This window comes from Chrysemys picta, chromosome 4 (assembly GCF_011386835.1).
Source record: "Chrysemys picta bellii isolate R12L10 chromosome 4, ASM1138683v2, whole genome shotgun sequence".
Taxonomy (NCBI): Eukaryota; Metazoa; Chordata; order Testudines; family Emydidae; genus Chrysemys; species Chrysemys picta.
The window spans coordinates 29,158,804-29,180,224 of record NC_088794.1 but is presented as its reverse complement, the minus strand read 5'-3'; the positions used below and the strand labels follow the sequence as shown (position 1 = coordinate 29,180,224).

Here is a 21,421-nt window from a genome sequence, read left to right as displayed (position 1 = left end):
TCACAGAGACTGTCTAAATGGATTTTTGACTATATCAGTACAGCTTATCAAATTTAATAAACTAGATCATCCTGCACATTTAATGAGAGCTCTGTCTTCTTCAGCAGCATGTTTCAATGAAGTACTATTAGTAGAAATCTATAGAGCAGCAATGTGGTCTTCAGTCCAACCAAACATTACTCATTGGTAGCAGCATGGACAGCAGATGTTCAGATTGGCAGGGCATTTCTCCGGTCCTTATTCACACGAACTCCTGACTCAGACCTCCAGACCAACCAGCCTGCTGGGTAATCACCATGAGTGGGTGTCATAAACATACAGCTAAGGGTAGCATAAAATCCCTCTTTACCCTGTAAAGGGTTAACCCTTTACAGGTAAAAGAGGAATTAAGAAGCTCAGATAACCTGGGTGGCACCTGACCAAAAGCCCCAATAAGGGGAGAAGATACTTTCAAATCTGTGGGGAAAGGTTTTTTTGTCTGTCTCCTGGAGTCAACAAGGAAACAGGACAGGGAAAATACATCTCCCTAAGCTATATCTGAACTAAGCATCTAGTCTTGCAAAATAGTAAGTAATAGCAAAGAAATGCATTAGAATATCTTTTGTTTTAGCTTGTGAATTCTCCCTGTGCTAAGAGAGAGGTTTATCCATGTTTTTGTAACTTTAAAGTTTTGCCTAGAGGGGAAATCCTCTGTGTTTTTGAGTCTTTTGTTATTCTGTAAAGTACTTACCATCCTGATTTTACAGAGGTGATTCTTTTACCTTTTCTTTCATTAAAATTCTTCTTTTAAGAACCTGATTAATTTTTCATTGTTCTTAAGATCCAAGGGTTTGGGTCTGTGTTCACCTGTACCAATTGGTGAGGATATTATTCTCAAGCCTCCCCAGGAAAGGAAGTGCAGGGACTTGTGGAATATTTTGGGGGAGGTAGGGCTCAGAGTGGCCCTCCCTGAATGTTTGTTTAAATCACTTGGTGGTGGCAGCGATACTAAGGCAAGGAAGGAATTTGTGCCTTGGGGAAGTTTTTAACTTAAGCTGGTAAAAATAAGCTTAGGGTGTCTTTCATGCGGGTCCCCACGTCTGTACCCCAGAGTTCAGAGTGGGGAAGGAACCCTGACAGTGGCATCTACATGCACAAAAATTTGAAGAAGAAAGAACAGTGACGTACCTTACAGGAACTGTGACTTTTCGAGATGTTCAATGCCTGTGGATCCCACGACCTGGCCTCCAAGGCCATAGCTCAGAGTTGTTCTCTGTGGAATCTGAGCCTCAAAGGAACCGAGGGGTGGGGTAGCTCCACCCTTTATGCCCGCAAGAGGGGGAACGTGAGGTTATGCAGGGTGCATGCATGACCCCAATGGATGCTGCTAGAGACAACTTTCTGAACTCCTGCACAGAGGGTGAACACATACAATGGGTGGGATCCACAGGCACAGAACATCTTGAAGAACCAGTCACTGTAAGGTAAGTAACCATTCTTTTTACCCTGAGCATTTTGATGTCAACACAGATTAGGTTATTTCCCTCCTCCATTCTGAGGAACGATGGACTCTCGTGCCCACCTATCATTCCCAACTAGGCGCCTCAGCCATGTATTGTCTGATGTATGACCCTGTTGCCATCTCTCGCAATTTTATCAGAAATCTCTTGTAATGATGCAGGGGGCTATGCAGGAGTCAGTTTTGGTGGCTAGGGACAGTGCTTCGAGAGGGAGCTTTACCCCAAACTGTATTTCCCATTGGTCAATGGCAGAGGTTTGGGGCTTGAAATGTCTGGGCCATTCTGGATGCTGAATGGTCAGGCAGAGGGGCTGCTGGACAGGGCTGCCTATCAGAACAGTCCCATTCATGCCGTGATCACTTTTCTCTGCATTGCTCTCTCCTGCAGATTGCAATATTGCTGCATTACAGGTGCTGCCTGTGGGGATCTCACTGCTGTTCTCAGAACCAACCAGAGCCTGACAGAGCTGAACTTGAATGGTAATCCTCTGGGAGATTCTGGAGTGCAGCAGCTGTGTGAGGGACTGAAACATCCCAGCTGCAACTTGCAAAGACTGTGGTAAGTAACATTTGGCGTCCTCTGGATTTACAGGTGTCCTCTATGTAAAGTGCTTGACAGGGTGTGTTGCTGGTGTTTGATGAATGCTCCCTGCAGCTACGTGGAGTAGATGAAAGTTAAATGTTTTTACAGCACCCGCATCAATGACTCATAACGTGCGCCCAGCCTGCCCTGTTTGGAAAATGGATATTGTAAGTAAATCTGGGCCCACACTGGACAGCTGGCTCTCCAGCCCCTGGTCATTGCAGAATATATATGTTTAGGGTACGGGAGGGAGGGCAGGGGTGTAAATATTTTAAACAACTTTTTGTGATTTTTTTTTTTCTGTTGATTTATTTTTTTGTAAAGAAAGAGTCTGTTTAAAAAAAAAAATACAAAAGGGAAGATCCACATACAGCTTGTATGTGTTCCCAAATACCATATCAAGTCACCATAAAGTTAAGCAATTTTACAACTCATTGAAGCTGCACAAATACCTGATGATGCTACCTGGATATAACACATTAGGGTGGAGGTTACATTAATAAAATAGACGTAGATAAATAGAAGAGGGAATGAGGGAGAGGGAAAAGGCAGGAGTGGTTAGGTACAATGAAGGTCTGGCACTCTTCATGCAGTCTCAGCCTTTATCCAAACATATCCAGAACAGATACATTAGCACATGTCTTAGCTTTAAGTTGTGCCACTCTGCTGAGGGTGGCAGGTCATAGCACTGCTTTAGCCTTAGAAAAGGAGCAAAGCCCTCATCATTGACTAATTGGGAAGCCCATACAATGCTCCTGCTCAGCCAGTTCTTCCAACTTACAGGTTTGCATCAAATTTGCAAGTCTGGGTTGCCCCATAGAGACGCCTTGCATGAAGGCGAGGATGAAATGAGTACCTCTTAGCTAGGACAGCCCAGATGGCGTGTGTGGCCACCACGGTGAGCTCCCTATTTTTCTCCATTAGACAAGGAGTCCTGCAGAGGGGACTGGGTGCAATAACACAGGTTCGGTTTCCACCCACGTGGATATAAAGGCATTAGCACACTGGACCCAGCCTGACATCTGTGACCTGAGAAAAGCAAATAGTAATTTTGTAGATCTAGGAGACTAACCTCACCCCCTGTCTGTAAGGAATTGAAGTTTTTTAAATGATAATCATGGCCATTGGCCAGGGCCCCAAAGGAAGGCTCTAATGATGCTATTAAATATTTTAAAAACAGACATCACAGGGAGGGCAGAAATGGTTAGTTTGTGTAGCTCAGCAACTCTTGCTGGTCTTCTCTTCCACTCCACTGGCCTGTAGATGGCGCTGCTGCATCCCCTGGCTCCTACACACCTTCCATGATGTCTGGCAAGGAGGAAGGCTCTCTCTCTCTCTCTCTCTCTCTCTCTCTCTCTCACACTTCCAGTGTGTGCAATGTCAAACTACTGGGCACTAAGGACTCCCCACAGCAAGACATGGCGACATGCTGGGGTTTTCTTCTGGTACCAATTTTTCAAAGTGGAATTGGCATCCTCAAGTTCCTACAATGGAGCAGGAGGCTGCGTACTTCCGCCGTCCGGTGATCTCTTCGGTAGACTTTGGTGCTAAGCGAACACACAGACCTTGTATAATCCCCAAACAAACTGTTCATATTGATCTGTCTGGGCCTTTCATCAGCTCCCCAGTACAAATGGAGGAGCAAAGGCGATTATTACTGATAAATACAGTGTAAATAAATCCTTTCTGCAGACAGTTCACTCCCATCAGATGAATTTGGAGTGCGGTCTTCCCTGAACTCCCCTGCTGGGGAACTTCACATCCTCATTTGAGGAGAATTGATGTATGTTTTCCAACCATTAATAAAATACAAGCTTGGAGCAGACGAGAACCCAGAGAATTAGGTTAGTCACAGTCACTGGATAGGTTTGTGTGTGCAAGCACAGCAGACGATGATAGAGAAGTAAACTTGGTGTAAAACAGAACAGGTGCTCAAGTCACTGCAGGCTGTTTAAAAATCTTTCTGCTTCTAATGTCTTTTGAAGCAGAGGCACTTCCCCACCAATCCTGACATGGAACTGAATTGGAAACTTCATAAAATATTTAAGCACTTGTCGCTTAAAGTTCCCTAACCTTTCTAAAGGCTGAGCTTGAAAAATCATTGTCTTATTTCATGGTGTCCCCCAAAAGGTGTGTTATCAGGAGCTAGCTGCAGTATTTTCTTTTATAATGAATTTGAGAAGTTTAACAATCAGTGCATGAGGTTTGGCTCTCAGGGCCATCTCAGAGGTCCCTGGTCCCTAAGATCTTTCCAGATCAAATTCAAAATCACCCAGCAGGCTGAGTGCCTATGTCAGGAGCAGGGGGACAAATTCTAGGGATTTGCCTTGCTCAGCTCCTTCAGGTATCTCCACACTTCTCAGATTATTATGGTGCGAGCGCCACTTGAGGTCTGCCGGCTTACATTCTGCAGAGGATATGCCTTTAAGGCTTCTCTGTACCTGAGCCAAGAGCCCCTGTACGAAATCCTCCACTGCTGATATTCTCCTTCAGCTTCATTCATCAGTCCCTTTAGTGCTTTCAGAGAGGAATCAGCTGAGGTAACAGTCAAGTGCATAGTTGTCGTTGTGGTCTTGATTTCTAATGTATCTGCAGAAGCTTTTTTCAACAGGGCTATAATAGATTCAGTGCCCTTGTTGGCAGCCTTCTTGCTGGGGTGGGAGGGGGGGCGTCTCCATTTTCCTCATCTTTTGGTCACTGGCAAAGCCCACAGTAGTCACATCACTGCCTATTGGCATTTAAAAGGCTTGGGGTACCTGTTCCTTTGTTGGGGGGGGGGGGGGAGTCAGGTGCGGGTTCCCGATGCTGGATGGAAATGGATGCAGAGGATGGCTTTGGAGCACAAGAGATTTGCTCCACCATGGCAAACAGTACCCCCTAGACTCCCTAAATCCCCCAATTATTAATAATTATTTAAAAGAGCTCACTCTTAACCTTCAGCTACCAGCCTATTTTACAGATCACTTTACTAACTTTTGATACTTTGATCTTTCCATGTAAAACTAATAAAAACAAAAGAGGCCCCGGGACCCCTGAGGATTCTAAACCTCCCTGTCTGAGCTGAAATACTCAATTTGGGTTTCAGCTTCAGCCCCAACCATGGTGGCTCCTGTGAGTCCCTCAGTGCCAGCTGGCAGAGGGCACATCATGCCGTAACTCATATCAGGCCTGACACACTCACTGTCCCTGCTCACTGTTGTCAGAATCTGTATCTAGAAGGTGTCATGTAAGGGATCATGTGTAAACTGGGGACATGTTGGTCATTAGTATTATTGTGTGGTGTATGTGCAGTCGGTGTATAAAGAATTATAGATGTGTGCTGGAAGTATGGTCTTAAAATGCATTTGGCAGGCAGTGTGTAAGCCCAGTCTGTCCTAGACAAAAGAATGTTGTTTCACCTGCTTGACTGTGTCTCCAATGTAAATTGAGCAAGGTGAGGTCAGTACGTTAATATAGAAGGTAAACAAAACCATCAAACTAGCAAGTCGAGGGCGGGGGGGTGGGGGGTGGCAGCCGTGGCCACTTAACAATCCCAACAGGGGACGGAGGTTGTACCCCCAGGAAGCCTTCCTGATTCTTGAAAAAGAGACAATGGACTTTGTTTCTGCTTATGCATCCCATTTCCCAGACAGCCGTTTTCGCATCCATCACCTGAAGGACATGAGGCCACAGCTCTTGAAATCTAAGGAAAGATGGATCCTTCAACCAAAGAGGTTGAAGTCTCTAGGACCTGAGAAACCATAGAGCTCTGTGAGGCTCATACAGGGGAGGTGGTACTCTATAACCCATGTCTTGATGGCAGTGGTCAGTCAGTGACTGTGATGTCTCACTGGTTCTTCATGTCCCTTGCTTGATTGATAGGGCACCATTATTCTGTGAATATAGCTGGGTCTGTGAGCTTCTGGGGACAGGCCACCATGGCCAGAACTTTTGCCTGGAGATGGGGAGAGTTCTGCTCTCCATTTTATGGAAAGGATGGTCTGATTGGGATAGGATAACGATTGTTGCTTATGTCGACGTTCATTATGAAAATCAGGTACAGGGTGTGACCAGCTGTGTGTGTGTGTGTGGGCCCAGAGACTCTGTGTGACAATCGTTGGGTGAAAAGGGTAGACAAGATCAGATATATTGTAAATGCTGAAGTCTCCAAGAATGGCAATTCTTGAGAACTCCATCACCATATCAGGCAGTGTCTCTGTCAGCTTCTCTGGAAAACCTGTGCTGTCTGAATGCTAGTGTTGATCTTGTCGTCGGTCTCTGAGATGAAGTAGATACACTCAAAGGTCAGGGGAAGAGGTGGGGGTTGCTGGCTGAGGTTTGGAGCTTGAAATGTCTGATTTATTCTTAATGCTGACAAGTCAAGGGTGATGAGCAAGCAGTGGGGCTGAATCAGGAAGTCCCACCCAACACTGGCTTCTCATTGGACAAGGGGTGGGGCTAGGGGCAGAGCCTAGTGTAATATGCATGGATTTTTATGAAGAAGACTTAGACAAAGCTGAGAGAGATGGTTACTTATTAGAAGCAACGCACGGGCCATCTCCAAAGTGTGATTGCTTGCTCGCTCGCGCTCTCTCTCTGTCTCTTTCTGAACCTGCATGTGCTGCCAAGCATGGCTGTCTTAAAAATATCCTCACAGCTAGAACTGGACTCTTGGCCCAATTTCAGTGCTGATTGGTCAGGAGAGGGGCTGGCAGGCAAGGCCACTTGTCAGAACAGCTGTGATGAGCACAATTCATGTGGTGATCGCTCTTGTCTGGATTTCGTCTCTTGGGCAGGTTGGAAGGCTGTCATCTCAAAAACACTTGTGGTAGGGATCTCGCTGCTGTTCTCAGAACCAAACAGAGCCTGACAGAGCTGGAGATGTGTCGTAATTATGATCTGAGAGATACTGCGGTGCAACAGCTGTGTGAGGGACTGAAACATCCAAACTGCAAATTACAGAGATTGATGTAAGTAGCATTTGGCCACCTCTGTGCATTTACAGGTGTCCTTTGTTTAAAGTGCTCACCCATGGGGGTGTCTGGTGTCTGATCCCTTTACTATCTCTCCAGCACTTGTGTCAGTGGCTCACAACATGCATCAGCCTGCCTTGTTTGGGGATTGTAAGTAAAGCTGAGCCCTCAGCAGACGGCTGGCCCCACAGTCCCAATTTTGGGGGGATAAATAGTTTTTTTTTTCTTTTTAAACAACTCTTAATAAAATGCATTTATTAAAAAGGGCTCACTCTTACCTTTTAGCGAACACCTATTTTATAGCTATTTAAATGACTTTTGACACCCTGACAATTTAATTTAAAACAACTAAGAGAAAAAGAGGACTCGGCCCTCTGGCTATACTGAACCCCCCGTTTCAGCTCCAGTTGCGGTGACTCTTGCCTTTGACATTCGAGCTGCTCTCAACAGAGAGACACCACCTGTGTGAAGACAGACCCTTTGAAGTGCAGCCCAGTGGGAATGGGGATGTGTGTGTTTTATGGTTACAAATAGGGCAGGCCAGAATGAGTGCCCATGTTGGACTTGCAATTAAAAAAAAAAAAAGGGGGAAACCCGCTGGGCAAAGCTATTGTTCTTCCCTCTTCTGTATCAATATGTTTCTTTTTCTTCATGTCGGACACTCCGCCACCCCACCCTGCTGGCCTGTGATGTCCTGGAAACTCTGGGGACTTTCAACAGATTTTCCAACACCCATGGTGACGCTTCTGCTCAGATTTCCAAATGACCTGCATGTTGGCTGCTGAACTCTGAAACACTAGCTGAGTGAATGGCAAAGGACCTCATAGCTCTGCCTATCAGTGTGTAGATGGATAGGACTCATCTCAGGGCTGTTTGTTTTCTCCTTTTATTCCCATCATCGGTGATGCTTGGCCTCTTCCTTCTCAAGGCTGATGTGGGGAAAGGAGCCATCTGTCAATGAAGAGCAAGACCTGCAGATCACTGGTGCCTCCCTGTCAGAGATGAAATTAGTAGTTTCCTTCCCCGTCAGCAGTAATTGGACCTGCAGAGAGTCCCATAGTGATGGTGGCTCTCCCTGGAGTCAACTGTCTCTTTTCTCCCTCACAGCTCGGAGAAGGGTGGGGAACGAGTAACTCACTGATGGTGATATGGGGGGTGGAGATGGGAAGGGACGATACACAGCTGAAGGGTGTGTCTGCTTCACTGCTAGGCTGCTCTGACAGATCTGCTGAGAGATTGACTAGCTCATGGAATAGTCTCCACGTGGAAGTGGTGGAAGCTCCATCACTTTGGACATTGTCATTCTAGACTAGGCAAATCACTGGGAAGTGTACTTTAGGGACCAATCCTGCACTGGTAGGGGGGAGGTATTAGGTCAACTAATGGGAGGGGCTAATGAGCCTGGTGCAGTGTCATTCCCCCCCACCTGGGTCTGGCTCTAATGTGCCAATACACGAACTGGGGATTGCTGAAGCTCTGCCATGGTTTCCCCCCGCACACACACACACACCAGGGAGGTTGTGGGGAGTGGTCTAATGCCAGCTCTGTGACATGCAGGGATTCCTCTACAGAGGGAATCCTCAGGTGGCTGGTTAGAAGAGCTTTATGGCCCCTTTGTGTTGCAGAAGTTGTCCAGCAGCAATGAGGGCCAGGTTCATTATCTAGGCATTCCTCTTAAAATTACAAAACAGAACTGGCTCAAGCTCACGCCCAGAAACCTGGGACAACTATGGGTGCCCCTGGGTGCCCTTTATAGGGAAATCTTCTTCGACTATCCCTCGATGCAAGGATGATATTTGCCAAGGTTGGTATTTCATGACCTGCACTTCTATCCTGCTGATGTTGGCTGCAGAGAGAATGCTGATGTTAGTGCGTCGGTCTTCCCAGCTGATCTGGAGAATCCTCCCGAGGCAGCGCTGCTGGAACTACTCCAACCGCTTGAGATGTCGTCTGTACGTTACCCAGGTCTCACACCCATAGAGAAGGGTGGGGATGACAACTGCCTTGTAGATCAAGATCTTGGTACCTGTTTGTAGATGCCTATCATTGAAGACTCCTTTGAGTAGTCTTCCAAAAGATGTGCTGGCACAATGGATCCTGTATTCAATTTCTGTGTCAGTGCTGGCAGTTTGGGAGGGGTGTCTGCCAAGGTACGGAAAATGGTCGACATTTTCCAGGGGTTCTCTGCTGATGGTGATTTGTGGAGTACGAAGAGTAGTTTGTGCAGGTGAGGGCTGGTAGAGTACCTTGGTTTTCCCGATGTTGAGAGACCCAGGCTGTGATAGGCATCTGCAAAAAGATTTAGGATGCTTTTCAGGTCGGCCTCTGTGTGTGCAAGAATGACAGTCATATACATACTGAAGGTCAGTGATGCCAATTCTCATGATCTTAGATTTTGTTTGGAGACATTGAAGACTTAAGAGTTTGCCATCCATATGATACTCAATCCCAATTCTGTCAGGAAGGTGGTCACAGATGAGAATCAGGATCACGGCAAGGTAAATGGAGAAGAATGTTGGAGCAATGACACATCCCTGCTTGACACCAGTGCAAATGGTTCCGTCTCTCAGCCATTGTACAAAATGGTGGCAGTCATCCCATCATGGAGTAGTCTGATGATGGAAATGAATTTCTGTGGACAGTCAAACCTACACAGTACCTTCCATAGGGTATCATGATTGATAGAGTCAAAGGCTTTCGTTAGGTCAATGAATGCCATGAACTGTTCCTGGTTTTGCTCTCTGCACTTCTCCTGAATCTGTCCTGCCACGAAGATCATGTTGGTTGTGCCTCGGGTTGGCCTGAAGCCACACAGTGATTCATGGAGGAGTTCCTCGGAAAGGGGGAGGAGGTGGTTTAGTAGGATCTGGGCAAGAATCTTCCCTGCGATGGAGAGGAGAGCAATACCTCTGTAGTTCCTGCACAATGATTTATCCCCTTTCTTAAATATTGTAACAATGTTGGCATTCTTAAAATCATGTGGAATTTCTTCGTGGGTCCAGATTTTGTCAAGGAGTTGGCAACGTTTGTGCTGGAGCATTGTTCCACCAGCTTTAAAAACCTCAGCTGGGATGCCATCTGGGCCTGGTGCCTTGTGATTTTTTTTTGTCTGAGTGATGGTATGCCGGACTTCCTCAAAAGACGGGGGATCAGCAAGGTGTTCCATTTGCTGAGTGTTGTGGAATAAAGTCAATGGTATCTTCGGAGACCATGGATTTGCAGTTTAGTAGGCTCTCAAAGTGATCCTTCCAGCATTGTTTAATGGCTGCATTCTACTTGAGGAGAGCGGAGCCATCCTGAGAACATAAGGGGGTCGGACCTTTGGAGCTTGGCCTATATATAGCTTTTGTTGCTTGAAAGAAGCTTCCCATGTCATCCTGCTCTACGAAACACTGGATCTCAGAGGTCTCTTGCCACCATTTGTTTTTGATATCCCGTAGCCTCCTTTGGACTTTGGCTTTAAGCAGGTGATAGGCCTCATGTTTTCGTTTGTTAGAATCATTTTGCCAATTACAAAATGAAGTTCTTTTCTGTTGAATTAATGCTAAGATTTCCTCGTTTTCATCAAACTGGTGCCGATGAGTGGAATATCCTATGGTTTCAGCACATGCATTGAGCAAGCTGCAGGTACATGACTGATCTTACTAATCGATGGTCTGTCCAACAGTGATTGGTACCTCTCTTAGCTAGTGTTATATGGACATTGGTATAGTCTCAGGTTCTGACTATAACATAGTCAAGGAGGTGCCAGTGTTTGGACTGAGGATGTTTCCAGGTGGACTTAAATTTATTACTCTGCCTAAAGATGGTATTTGTGATGAGCAGGTCACGCGTCAGACATTTTCTGAGAAGGGTTTATATTTCCCACCCCTTCTTTGCTTATTGTGCTGCTCCAGAGTTGTGAATCCTGTCCCACTCTGGCATTGAAATCTCCCAGGAGGATGTTTGTCTGCCTTAGGTGTGGCTATGAGGACTGCATCGAGAGCGCTATGAAACTGCTCCTTATTGTCTTCCTCATCATTGAGTGTTGGGGAATATATGCTGATGACTGTTGCATATTGGTTGTTGCTAAGCTTGAGCTGAAGAGTCAAGAGATGCTCGTTGATCCCCACAAGCAGCTCCAAAAGTTGACTGGCGATCTTCTTTTTGATGGCAAAGCCAATCCCATGAATGCGTCTCTCTTCAGGTGGCTTTCCTTTCCAAAAGAAGGTGTAGCCACCTCCATCCTCTTTTAATTGGCCCTCATCGGCCCGGCGGGTCTCACTAAGAGCTGCAATGTCAATGCTGAGTCTTGCCAGTTCTCTGGCAATTATGGCAGTTCTTCTTTCTGGGCATTCACTGTGCTGAGAGTCCACAAGGGTGCAGACCTTCCAGGTGGTGAAATTCATTGTCATATCTCTTGTTTCAGCCGCAGAGTTGAGTGATCCCACTGGATACGGCCTTCCAGTCGGAAGAGTGTGAGACAGCCTATGTTTGGGGCACCTTTTCTAGCCCCCTTCCTATCTGGGGTGAGCAGGAGGCATCCTGAAAAGGCCCTGCTCAGTCACAGCCGCTGCTGCCGAAATGCACTTCTGTCTCAACCAAGCACAAAACAACCATCACACGGCTGCCGGCTGCGTGCAGATTTGTGACTAAAAACTCCCAGAGATCACTGCTCCTGTCTTCCCTGCCACTCGTCCATCGCCACAGGACTTTGTGAGGGGGGAACCCTTTGGCAGAGGCCTGTGCATGAAATCTTTTAACATGGGGAAACCGGTGCGCAGGTGGTAACCACACAAAACTTGACAGGAGGAAAACCCTGACACTGTTGGGGTCTTTTGAAGTTTGGACCACGGTTAGGAGCCTCGCCTCAGACCTGCTCGCCAAGGGGGACCCTACCAGGAGTATAAAAGCTCCGGACAATATAGCTCTGCGGGTCTTTAGCGCACACAAGTCTCTCCACCACAACAAGGTTGCAGTCCATCAGAGGAATTATATGGGAGTACTTCCCCACTCGCAAGCCCTGAATCTGTGTATAAACCAAAGCAAACTTTTACTAAAGGAGGGGGGAACACATAGCAACAATGACTCAAAACTATGCAAATCATTAACCCCCACCCCTAGTATTGGAGGCAGAAGTCATTCCCCTCAATTCCCCACCTTTGGGAGAGATTGCCAACATAACCCATAGGCTGGGAGTTAGGGCAGGGAGGAGTCTAGTCTCTGCTCCATAGTGTGGGTTCAAACCAGGGTCTCCCACAGACCCAGGTGAGTGCCCTATCCACTGGTCTAAAGGCTGTAAGGAAGCCACTAGTTCCTCCTTCAGGTTCGTGAATCTAGCCCTGAAAAAAATGTTGGCCAAAACTGTTCAGCAAATCTGTGCCAAATTCATGAACAGTTTTGGGTTGCCCCAAACCTGTATCTTTTGGTGAATAGACTATTCACCCCCAAAACTTCAGCCAGCTCTAGTTATTATCCCCGTTTCACTGATGAGGGAAGTTGAGGCTCAGCGATCTTAACTGAGTGTCCTAAGATGTCCCAATAATACATTCTGTGATCCAGGCCCAGGCTTCTTTCATATGTAGCAACTTAATAAAGGGTTTAGCCACCACCACCAAACTCCCATAGTAATTCACCAGGCCAGGAAAAATGCTCCATTCAGATGTGCTTTGATTGAGGAGCCAGCACAACAACATGCAGTTTATCTGGGGGATCACTTACTTGGTCCCTAAGATCATGTGTCCCAGCTATGTAACATATTAACTGTGAGTCCCTTCATTTTACAACCTCTGTAAACACCCCCTCTAGCCCGTATAAGTGGGTCTAATACAGGGAGGGGAGGAAGGTCTTTTCTCCCACACCCAGAAGGTCCCTCTGGTAGCAGGGAACCCAGCTGTGCTAAACAGATGGGCTGGGAGTATGATGGGGGTCAAGGATTCTATCATTAGCCATATGCATAGCTGGGCGTCTGACTGGGAGAGAACTCATGTAACTCGTCTTCCAGTTTGGAAGGGTTTTGGCTCCTACAGGCAGGGCTGATAGTTCTAGACACTGGGGAATGGTTTGGGGAAGGCAGAGGGGCTTTTACAGAAGCTTTAGATTTCATTTGCATAAGCAGAAAGGAACCAGAGTACCAGCACTGGGAAAGGGTTTGCACCGTTCCTCAGTGCCTGGTGTTAGGATTCTCCAGTTCATTACAGACACCTCCCCCCGCCCCCCCCAACACACACACACACACACTCTGCTTCCTTCCCTTCAGCTCATCTGAACATTCCCTTCTGGAGCACGGGGTGACTGATAGAGCAGGGGGGCAGAAATCCACACAGGGGCCTTTGGTGCCGACATCCCGCAGCCTCCTGATAGAGCCCTGTGACTGATCTCTTCTGAATGAACCATCCCCTTCCACAGAGACACTGACATCACCGAGAGAATCTCAACAAATAGGGAGGAAACAAGTGATTATCTTCCTTGCTGTTTTCCATCTCCTACAGTTTGAACCGGTGCAATCTCACTGACGCTTGTTGTGGAGCTCTCTCTTCGGTTCTCAGCACCAGCCAGACCCTGACAGAGCTAGTCTTGGGGTATAACAAAGTGGGAGATCCAGGAGTGCAGCTGCTGTGTGAGGGACTGAAACATCCCAACTGCAGACTGCAGATATTAAAGTAAGTAACAGCTGGCTCTCTGTATTCTGTGCCTCTGAACATTGCACTACTGTGATTTCAGTGCTTTCTACTAGGGTCATAGCCCTGCTGTGAATGCTCCTCCATTCAAATCCTTTACCACCATCCCAAGAACTAACCCTGGGACAAAGCTTAGCAACTAGACAAAGAAATGTGGGAGAAAAAAGGAGGGGTCGGGGGGTAAGGAAGAGGGAAAGAACAAGGGAAGATTTTGCAATGATTTAAATTTTGGCTATATAGATTTTAGGAGCGAGTTATTTCCCCAAGTCTCTTCTTTGGGTCTTGACATAAAGGTAACATGGCTACCATGTCCCTCCCCTTAGAACTGCAGCATCCCCAGAACTGGAGCACTGGAATCCACTTCTCCTGCGTAGGCTGGACAGAACCTGCCCCCCATTCCTCAAGTCCTCTGATCTGGTCCCTTAGTTAGAGCAGGCCTGATTCAGTTTGACTCCCTTATGCTCAGTTGGATTCACTGAGCCACATTCAGAATTGAATTGGGGGGGGGGGGGGGTCACATTTGGTAAGTGTGTGTGAGGGAGTGTAAAGGGAGTCTGAGCTGGTGGGACAGCCATGCTGAGAAGAATGGAGGAAGGGAGAAGTTACAGCGTAGATGAACGAATTCCTATTCAGAACATTAGAAAATGCTCTGACCTCATCAGTATCCAAAAGTGTGACCCAGCTATGTCTGCAGCTGACACCTCCCTGCAGTTTTCCCCCAAGGCCACATGGTGAGGTGAGGGAGGACGTTGCATGGGTACTAGTGCCTCCCAAGGGGTGCATCCTCCATGGGCAGTTCTGAGTCCAGGGTGCTGTGGGAGAGGGGTGGCCCTCGCCGGGCACCATTTAACCCCCTCTCACCCAGTGCTTCTGCAGCTGCTCCCACCGGCTTGATTCTCAGGATATGTTTACACTGCACGCGCATACAGAAACCTGGGTCCTTTTCTTGGGTTAGCTACCCTGCATTAGTTAACTTAGGTTAAAACAGCAGTGAGGACATGGCTTCTAACTCATGTTAGCAGCTCACGTTAAAGCCCAGGCTCCCCTATACACTTTAATTTAAGATGCTAACCTAAATTAAAAGCAGAGTTGCTGTGTTTTCACTTGTGTTTTAACCTGGGGCAGCTAACCTGAGTTAAAACACACTTTTTATTCTTTCTTTTTTGTTTTTGCTATGTAGACATACCCTGCAATAGCTGTGAGACACATGCTTTGCCAGTGGGTTTAATCTCCCTCTAGTGCCTGATCCACATAGAGGATAGCAGCCTACTACTGTTACCAGTTAGTCCGTAGGCTCAAGTGATAGCGCTCTGTGGGGAGTTCTAAAGGTGAAAACACTGCTGATGGCCTAGCTTGGGGGTCAATTATGATTCCATGTAATAGATATACTGTGTTCAGGATTTTTTTTTTTTCTAAATTAGGAAATTACATTAAACCTGTTAAAGGAATGTTACCATTGCTAAGTCAAACATTTAAATGAGGAAATATCAGACTTAAGGTTGCCCATGAAAAACTAATTTGACATCCCCCTCCCCCCCCCCCGGCATGTGCATTAAGATGCAGTCTTTAATGATATGTTTTCATGCTATGAGGCAGAGGTCCTGTGGAAGGAAGTCAGTGAACAGCAGTGGACTAAACTCTGTGGATGAATCAGGGTTGTGTAGTGAATGAGGCCATTGTCTGTAGGACCACTGCCTCATCTGTTGCGGAAGTCAGAAGGTGGGTAGTGAATGAGGCTGGAAGAGAGAATGAGGCTGGAAGTGAATTACAGGAAGAGAGAGAAGGATTAAGGCAACTGAATGCTGCCCTGGAGTCTGCTCTCTGCCTCTGCCAAGAAGGGTCTGCATGGTGCTGGGCAAATCACCTAAACCAAAATGCTCATAGTTAGCCACTTTCTGGGTGCCAAACTGAGATGCCTGGGATCTGATTTGCAGAAATGCTGAGCATTCATGACTGCAACTAAGGAGCTGTGCTTCGAACATGTAATGTGCTATTAAAATGTTAAGGAATCTGGAAGACCAGGGTCTAGGGGTCTCAAATATCCAGAGCTAGTGGACATTTTTTAGCTTAATCTCTCTGTACCTCAGCTCCCCACCTAGAAAGTGAGGATGATAATACCACTTACTGTCTTTGAGTGTCGTGAAGATAAATAATCCATTAGTGTTTGTGAAGCACTCAGATACTATGGTGAGAGCACCAGAGAGAGGCCCAGGAAGAAATTAATATTTCTGTATTTGGTACAGAATTAAGGTCTGGGACCACAAAGTGAATGATGCAGGTAAAAAGAAATTTTGCATGACTGTTCCTTTAGAGTGCACCATCTACCCTGTCTGCTGGATCAGGCAAGGAGCTATAGAAAAAATAGTATGTGATCATGTAACTATAGATTGTCATAATGCAAACAAACGAGGGCTGAATTTCAGTTGCAAGGGAAACCTAAGTCTAGCATTCCCTATGTTTTTGAATGCTTGACTTTGCAGCCTTAAAGTTCTTATAACATAGTTTGTTGTTGTTCTTGATGTAATTATATATTTTAAAGCTTTCTATAGATGTCTATTAGTTAAACTAAAATCAATATTTGTCTGTGAACTAAAATCACTTTAGAGATACACACCGGTATCAAGGAGGGGAAATGCAAAAAATGGGGCAGAAACAAGTAGTTCTGCTTTCTATAAATGTCTGTCTCCTGCAGTTTGCCTCTCTGTGAGCTCACAGCAGCTTGTTGTGGGGATCTTGCCTCTGCTCTCAGCACCAACCAGACCCTGACAGAGCTAAATATAGGGGGCCACTCACTGGGGGCTTCAGGAGTGCAGCGGCTGTGTGAGGGGCTGAAACATCCGAACTGTAAACTACAGAAACTAGGGTAAGTAAAGTCTGTGCCTGTTAACAGTGCAATGCTGAGTTACTCTTTATACCAGGATCACAACATCCTACAGGGCATGGAACCCAGCCATGGACCAACCCCACCCTGCTCCCCAGGTGAAGAACAGAGACCCACTGATGTGTTCACTGCTTGTATTTTACTAGTTAAACAACTGAACAACATAGTGGGCTCTGGCCTCAGCCTTTGTTGAGCAGGGAAAGCAACTGGGCAGCTGCCCTAAAGGGGCAGCCAAGGATCCCCCGACTTGGGGTAATTCTCAGGTGGTGCAAAGCTGGTATAGCCAACTCTGTCTCCCTCCCTTAGCATACGGCATGTGTGGTATGGAGTCATATATTAGGGGACGAGAGGATGGGGCAGAGTGCAAGGTGCCTCAGCAGACCCTAGGCCAGCACAGCAGCTGAGGTAACTTAGGGCAGCCCTGAGGTTCCTGGAAGTTAGACTGGAAGCTGTTTAGGCCCCAACTTGGCCCCAGGATCAAGAAGCAGAAAGGTGGGTTAGAGCAAACTTCTCCTCCAAGTCTCCTCAGAAGCACCAAGTGCAGCCGAGGACAGAGCCAGGTTCTGAAGTCATTGCACGACTGTAGATATGTTTCCAGCAGCCTGTTTATACTTCTCACCCCGAGGACCACAGAGCATGCCAATATTTCCTCCATGCTGCCTGACAGCGCTTGCTTTGAAAATGGCTCAGGCTTACAGAAACAAGGAGGATGATGGGAGGAAACAGGAGGAATCATGGGAATTATTCAGTTTGTCTCCAAGCCCCAAGATGCCATTGTCTTCCAGTAGGAATCCCACGGTGCAGAGCATTGAAAATTCCCAGAATGCATAAAGAACAGTGGGGTGGGAGCAGTGACTCATTGGATGCCTGACCTGAATGTAGAGTACTCGTTTCAAAACAGTGCTGTCCTTGTGTGGCTGGAAATCAACAAGGCAACATTAACTTGATTGTAGGATAACAAAGACGTGTTATCAGTATGATCTGATAGCACAACAGGTATCGCCCATCAGCTGACGTGGATATGCAAAACCAGCAACAAGTTGAAAGTATAGAGGTGTCCTTAATTTGAATAAACCAAAGAGAACTGCAATCTCTTCTTAACCCTGGCAACCCTTGGAGGAGGGGAGTGCTGTTCATGGTGGGTGACCTGAAGCGTCATGAAGGTCTGATAATATTTAATGGATCAAGCAGCCTCTGAGGTGGTCCTTTAGGTTTTATACAGTTTTCAGGGATTGTTGGAGGGGGCTGCCCTCTTCTCTTCCTATTTGACACTTGTCAATAGGCATCAGGTACCTGCTGCTCCAGTTTCTCTGGTACTTCTGTCCACGTCCAGTAGATGGTGACGGTGTGTGAGGATATTTAAGTTTCATTAATTTCAAAGATTGCTTTCTATATTGACCCACATTGTTAATGAAAATTCCCCTTGTTAAGCAGTTCTGTTAATATTCCAAAGCTACACGCATGTCAGATACTTAGCCCTGTCAATATCTTTTTCTCGGGCTGTACTATTCATATCAGTATTTCAGAGTGGTTTCATCACTGTATTTCAGAGTGCAACAACCAGTCAAAAGGAAAACAAACAACATCTTTTACAATTCCTCTGAACTGAGTAGAAATGTTTTGTATATTCTCTATTCTGTCTGGCACATTTCATTTGATAGCTTTTGGGGCTTACAGTGAAATAAAAGACAAAAAAAAAAGGGGAATAAAACCGATTATCCACATGTAGAGGGGGACTGTATCTGATTCATAAGGCAGATAAAGTGCAGTTTATAATTTGGGGTGAAAATGCATTTTGGATTCTTAGTGTTTCAGGAATTGTGACTTATGGAACCTTCAGTTCAAGTAGATCAAGCAGTGGATCTAACCAGTTTAAATTTACAGTGTCCAGTCTTTTCTCTGATCTACTTCACTATGATTTGATTGTGTCCCATGAGTTAATGTGTCATGCTTTACATGCTCTTTCCTATAAATGTGTTTAATCTTTGGGTGGACCTCTTTAGCTACACCGAAAAAGCAATTTCATTCATCTGTACATTTAATAACATGTTTTCTGTGTTCCTCAGTTGACTTACCTTTGTCAATTTCTTTAAGCTAATGTATCTATAAACTTAAGCAAAGTGAAGGAAATTTTTGTAAACATTCCCATTTTATTCCTGGGAGAGTTCAGGGTCTAGTTTCAACTTATCTGGCTTTCTATAGACAACCTATCTGATACCTTGAACATGGAATATCGGCCTTCTATTGTCCTGCTTTCTAGGTGGAGTTAGAATTGGAATAAGCACTCTTTTGGGGTAAACAGAGATAGCTGTCAGCAAGTTTTTCTGTGTTAGGATGGGGAAAGCATTCATCGACTCTTGATTTGGAAATGAGATGTGATCATAGTGATTAATAATTCCTAATATATTCAAGGCATATTTAGTGCCCATGTACATCATCCGTGAACCACGCCTTTCACTCCAGTTTGTTCTAGAAGATGGGAGTATCCAGTAATGAACCAGCAGCTCATTACAGCAAATTACTAGAATTCTCAAACCCATTAGAAATGGACTCCCAAAGTTCAGCTTTCCCTTAAGTTCAGCTGGACATTTACATGCAGAATACACAGTAACTAACACAACAGGTGCACATGGAAAGGAATTCCCTCAGGGGCCTGTCGTGCCAATGGGAGCATTATGGTTTATCTGTGCATGGCCGGGTAAAGAATCTCCTTTTAGACACCACTGACAGCAGTGAATGGAGTAAAAATAAGCATTGTTTCCTCATGGTCTATATTTGGTTCCTGCAGATTGTGGAGTTATGACATCATAGCCGATCTTAATGCGGGAGATTCAAGAGCAATGGTACTATGTGGTGGCCTGAGGTTTGTAAGCTGTGATCTTCGGAACTTCTTGTAAGTTACTGCTGGGTCCTTTTAATTCGTTTGTGTTAACTCAGGGTCATGATTAAGGACTTTTTACTTGAATCACAGTGTTTCTTTCCATGCCCCCTAACCCAAGAACTGGTTGTCCTTCTTTCCCCACGGCTTTGGTGATAGGCTGCAGTTTGCTATTTGAAAAGCTGAATAACATAGTGGCATTCAGTGCATACTAAAGGCAGCATTTTGTCATATTAGAACAGCATGTTATTTTAGTCAATAGGAAAGACTGAAAACAGAAGTCTGGGATTCTTTCACAATTTAATTAATGGAACCTTCCTGTACTCAGATAATTTACAACCATTACCATGACTGATCCTGGGACAAAGAAAAGACGAGTGAAAGGACAGAAAGAAAAGTACTAAAGTACCATTTATAATCTGCACAAATGTCCAGCCAAATGTTTTAAAGGTACAGATAGCAATGAGGCCTGGCTTCCACCAGGATTTAGGCTGATCTACCTACATTGTTTAGGGGTGAGAAAAAAATCACATCCCTGAGAGACATAGTTAAGCAACCTAAATCCCAGTATAGAATTATTCCATTCACCTAGCTACCAGGAGGTGGATTTACTGCAGTGACGGAAAAAACCCTTCTACCACCGTACCAAGTATCCACATTACAGTGGTACAGCGGCAGCTGTGCCACTGTAGTGCTTGTACTGTAAATGTAGTTTGAGTATTGTAAAGTGTCTAGGCCACAAGCCTGAAGGGGAAAAGAAAAACGGTTTGAACAAGTCCTACAGAATGAGAAGGACAAGAGAGAAAATGAAACTAGGGAAGATAGAATCATAGAATATCAGGGTTGGAAGGGACCTCTGGAGGTCATCTAGTCCAACCCCCTGCTCAAAGCAGCACCAACACCAACTAAATCATCCCAGCCAGGGCTTTGTCAAGCCGGGCCTTAAAAACCTCTAAGGATGGAGATTCCACCACCTCCCTAGGTAATCCATTCCAGATGAAAGACAGACGGATGGGAATAGAAGCAAGTTCTGTGGAGCTTTGGGTTAGTAAAGCTTTTTAAACATGTCCAGTTCTGTGCACAGTCCTAGAGATCCCACAGACAGGGCTTTGGTTCTGGGGGACACATCAAGGCAGCTTTCAGAATAATTTTGATTTTCAAATTAATTTTGAATTTCAATTTTTAGCTTTTTAAATTAGTTACAATTTGGGAAAAAGTGATTTTTCTCAGCCTATTCGTTCTGGCGTGTTATAAATGCAATAGGGCTGGTGTAATGGGATATCCCGGGGGGGAGGGGCCAGGGTCATTGGTAGTGAGCGAAGCCCTGAGAGCTCAGTATCGTAGAGCACAAGCCTTTTTACTGCCTGAACTAAAACACCCAGCTCAGGACTGTAGCTGATTCAAACCTGTATATGATCCAGCCACTAGAGGGGGACAGAGCCACATGGGGTAAGGGTGGGTTACACCGGCAGGTCCCTTTCCTTAGAACAGCACCATGCTCTGAACTGAAGCACAAGCTCCTGTTCACCCACATTTACTGTAAACAAACCAACCCCATTCTCCTGACCTGGCTGTAAAAGAAATACAGGAGTAAGTGACATATCAATGCCTTCCTGCAGTCAGGTTGGGTTTTGAGGTCCCCACCTGCAGTTCAGTAGTTTCAAGCCAAGTCTGCAACATCTCAACAATTCCTGAAAACACCCCCTTGAAGAGCTGTGTTACTGATGCCTTGTGGGGAGAGGGTGTAAGTAGGGTGACCAGACAGCAAGTGTGAAAAATCAGGACAGAGGGTGGGGGGTAATAGGAACCTATATAAGAAAAAGACCCCAAAATCGGGACTGTCCCTATAAAATCGGGACATCCAGTCACCCTAGATGTAAGGCGCACGTGCAGCAAGGAGAGCTGAGATCTTGCTGTTTCCATCGAGTCTGAGAGATGGATTTTTCAGCCCCTGCTGCCTGTGGGCGCTG

General features: G+C 45.8%; 1 protein-coding gene across 1 annotated transcript in view; it reads left to right on the top strand.

Annotated features, from left to right (window-relative positions):
* LOC103305709 (NACHT, LRR and PYD domains-containing protein 3-like) overlaps nucleotides 1-21,421 on the top strand; it is a 58,385-nt gene that overhangs the window by 28,140 nt on the left and 8,824 nt on the right. The window contains exons 7-11 of the mRNA XM_008175124.3: nucleotides 1,887-2,057; nucleotides 6,857-7,030; nucleotides 13,504-13,674; nucleotides 16,385-16,555; nucleotides 19,362-19,466. Coding sequence (XP_008173346.2) covers nucleotides 1,887-2,057; nucleotides 6,857-7,030; nucleotides 13,504-13,674; nucleotides 16,385-16,555; nucleotides 19,362-19,466 — 792 coding nt within the window. The remainder of the gene's footprint in view (nucleotides 1-1,886; nucleotides 2,058-6,856; nucleotides 7,031-13,503; nucleotides 13,675-16,384; nucleotides 16,556-19,361; nucleotides 19,467-21,421) is intronic.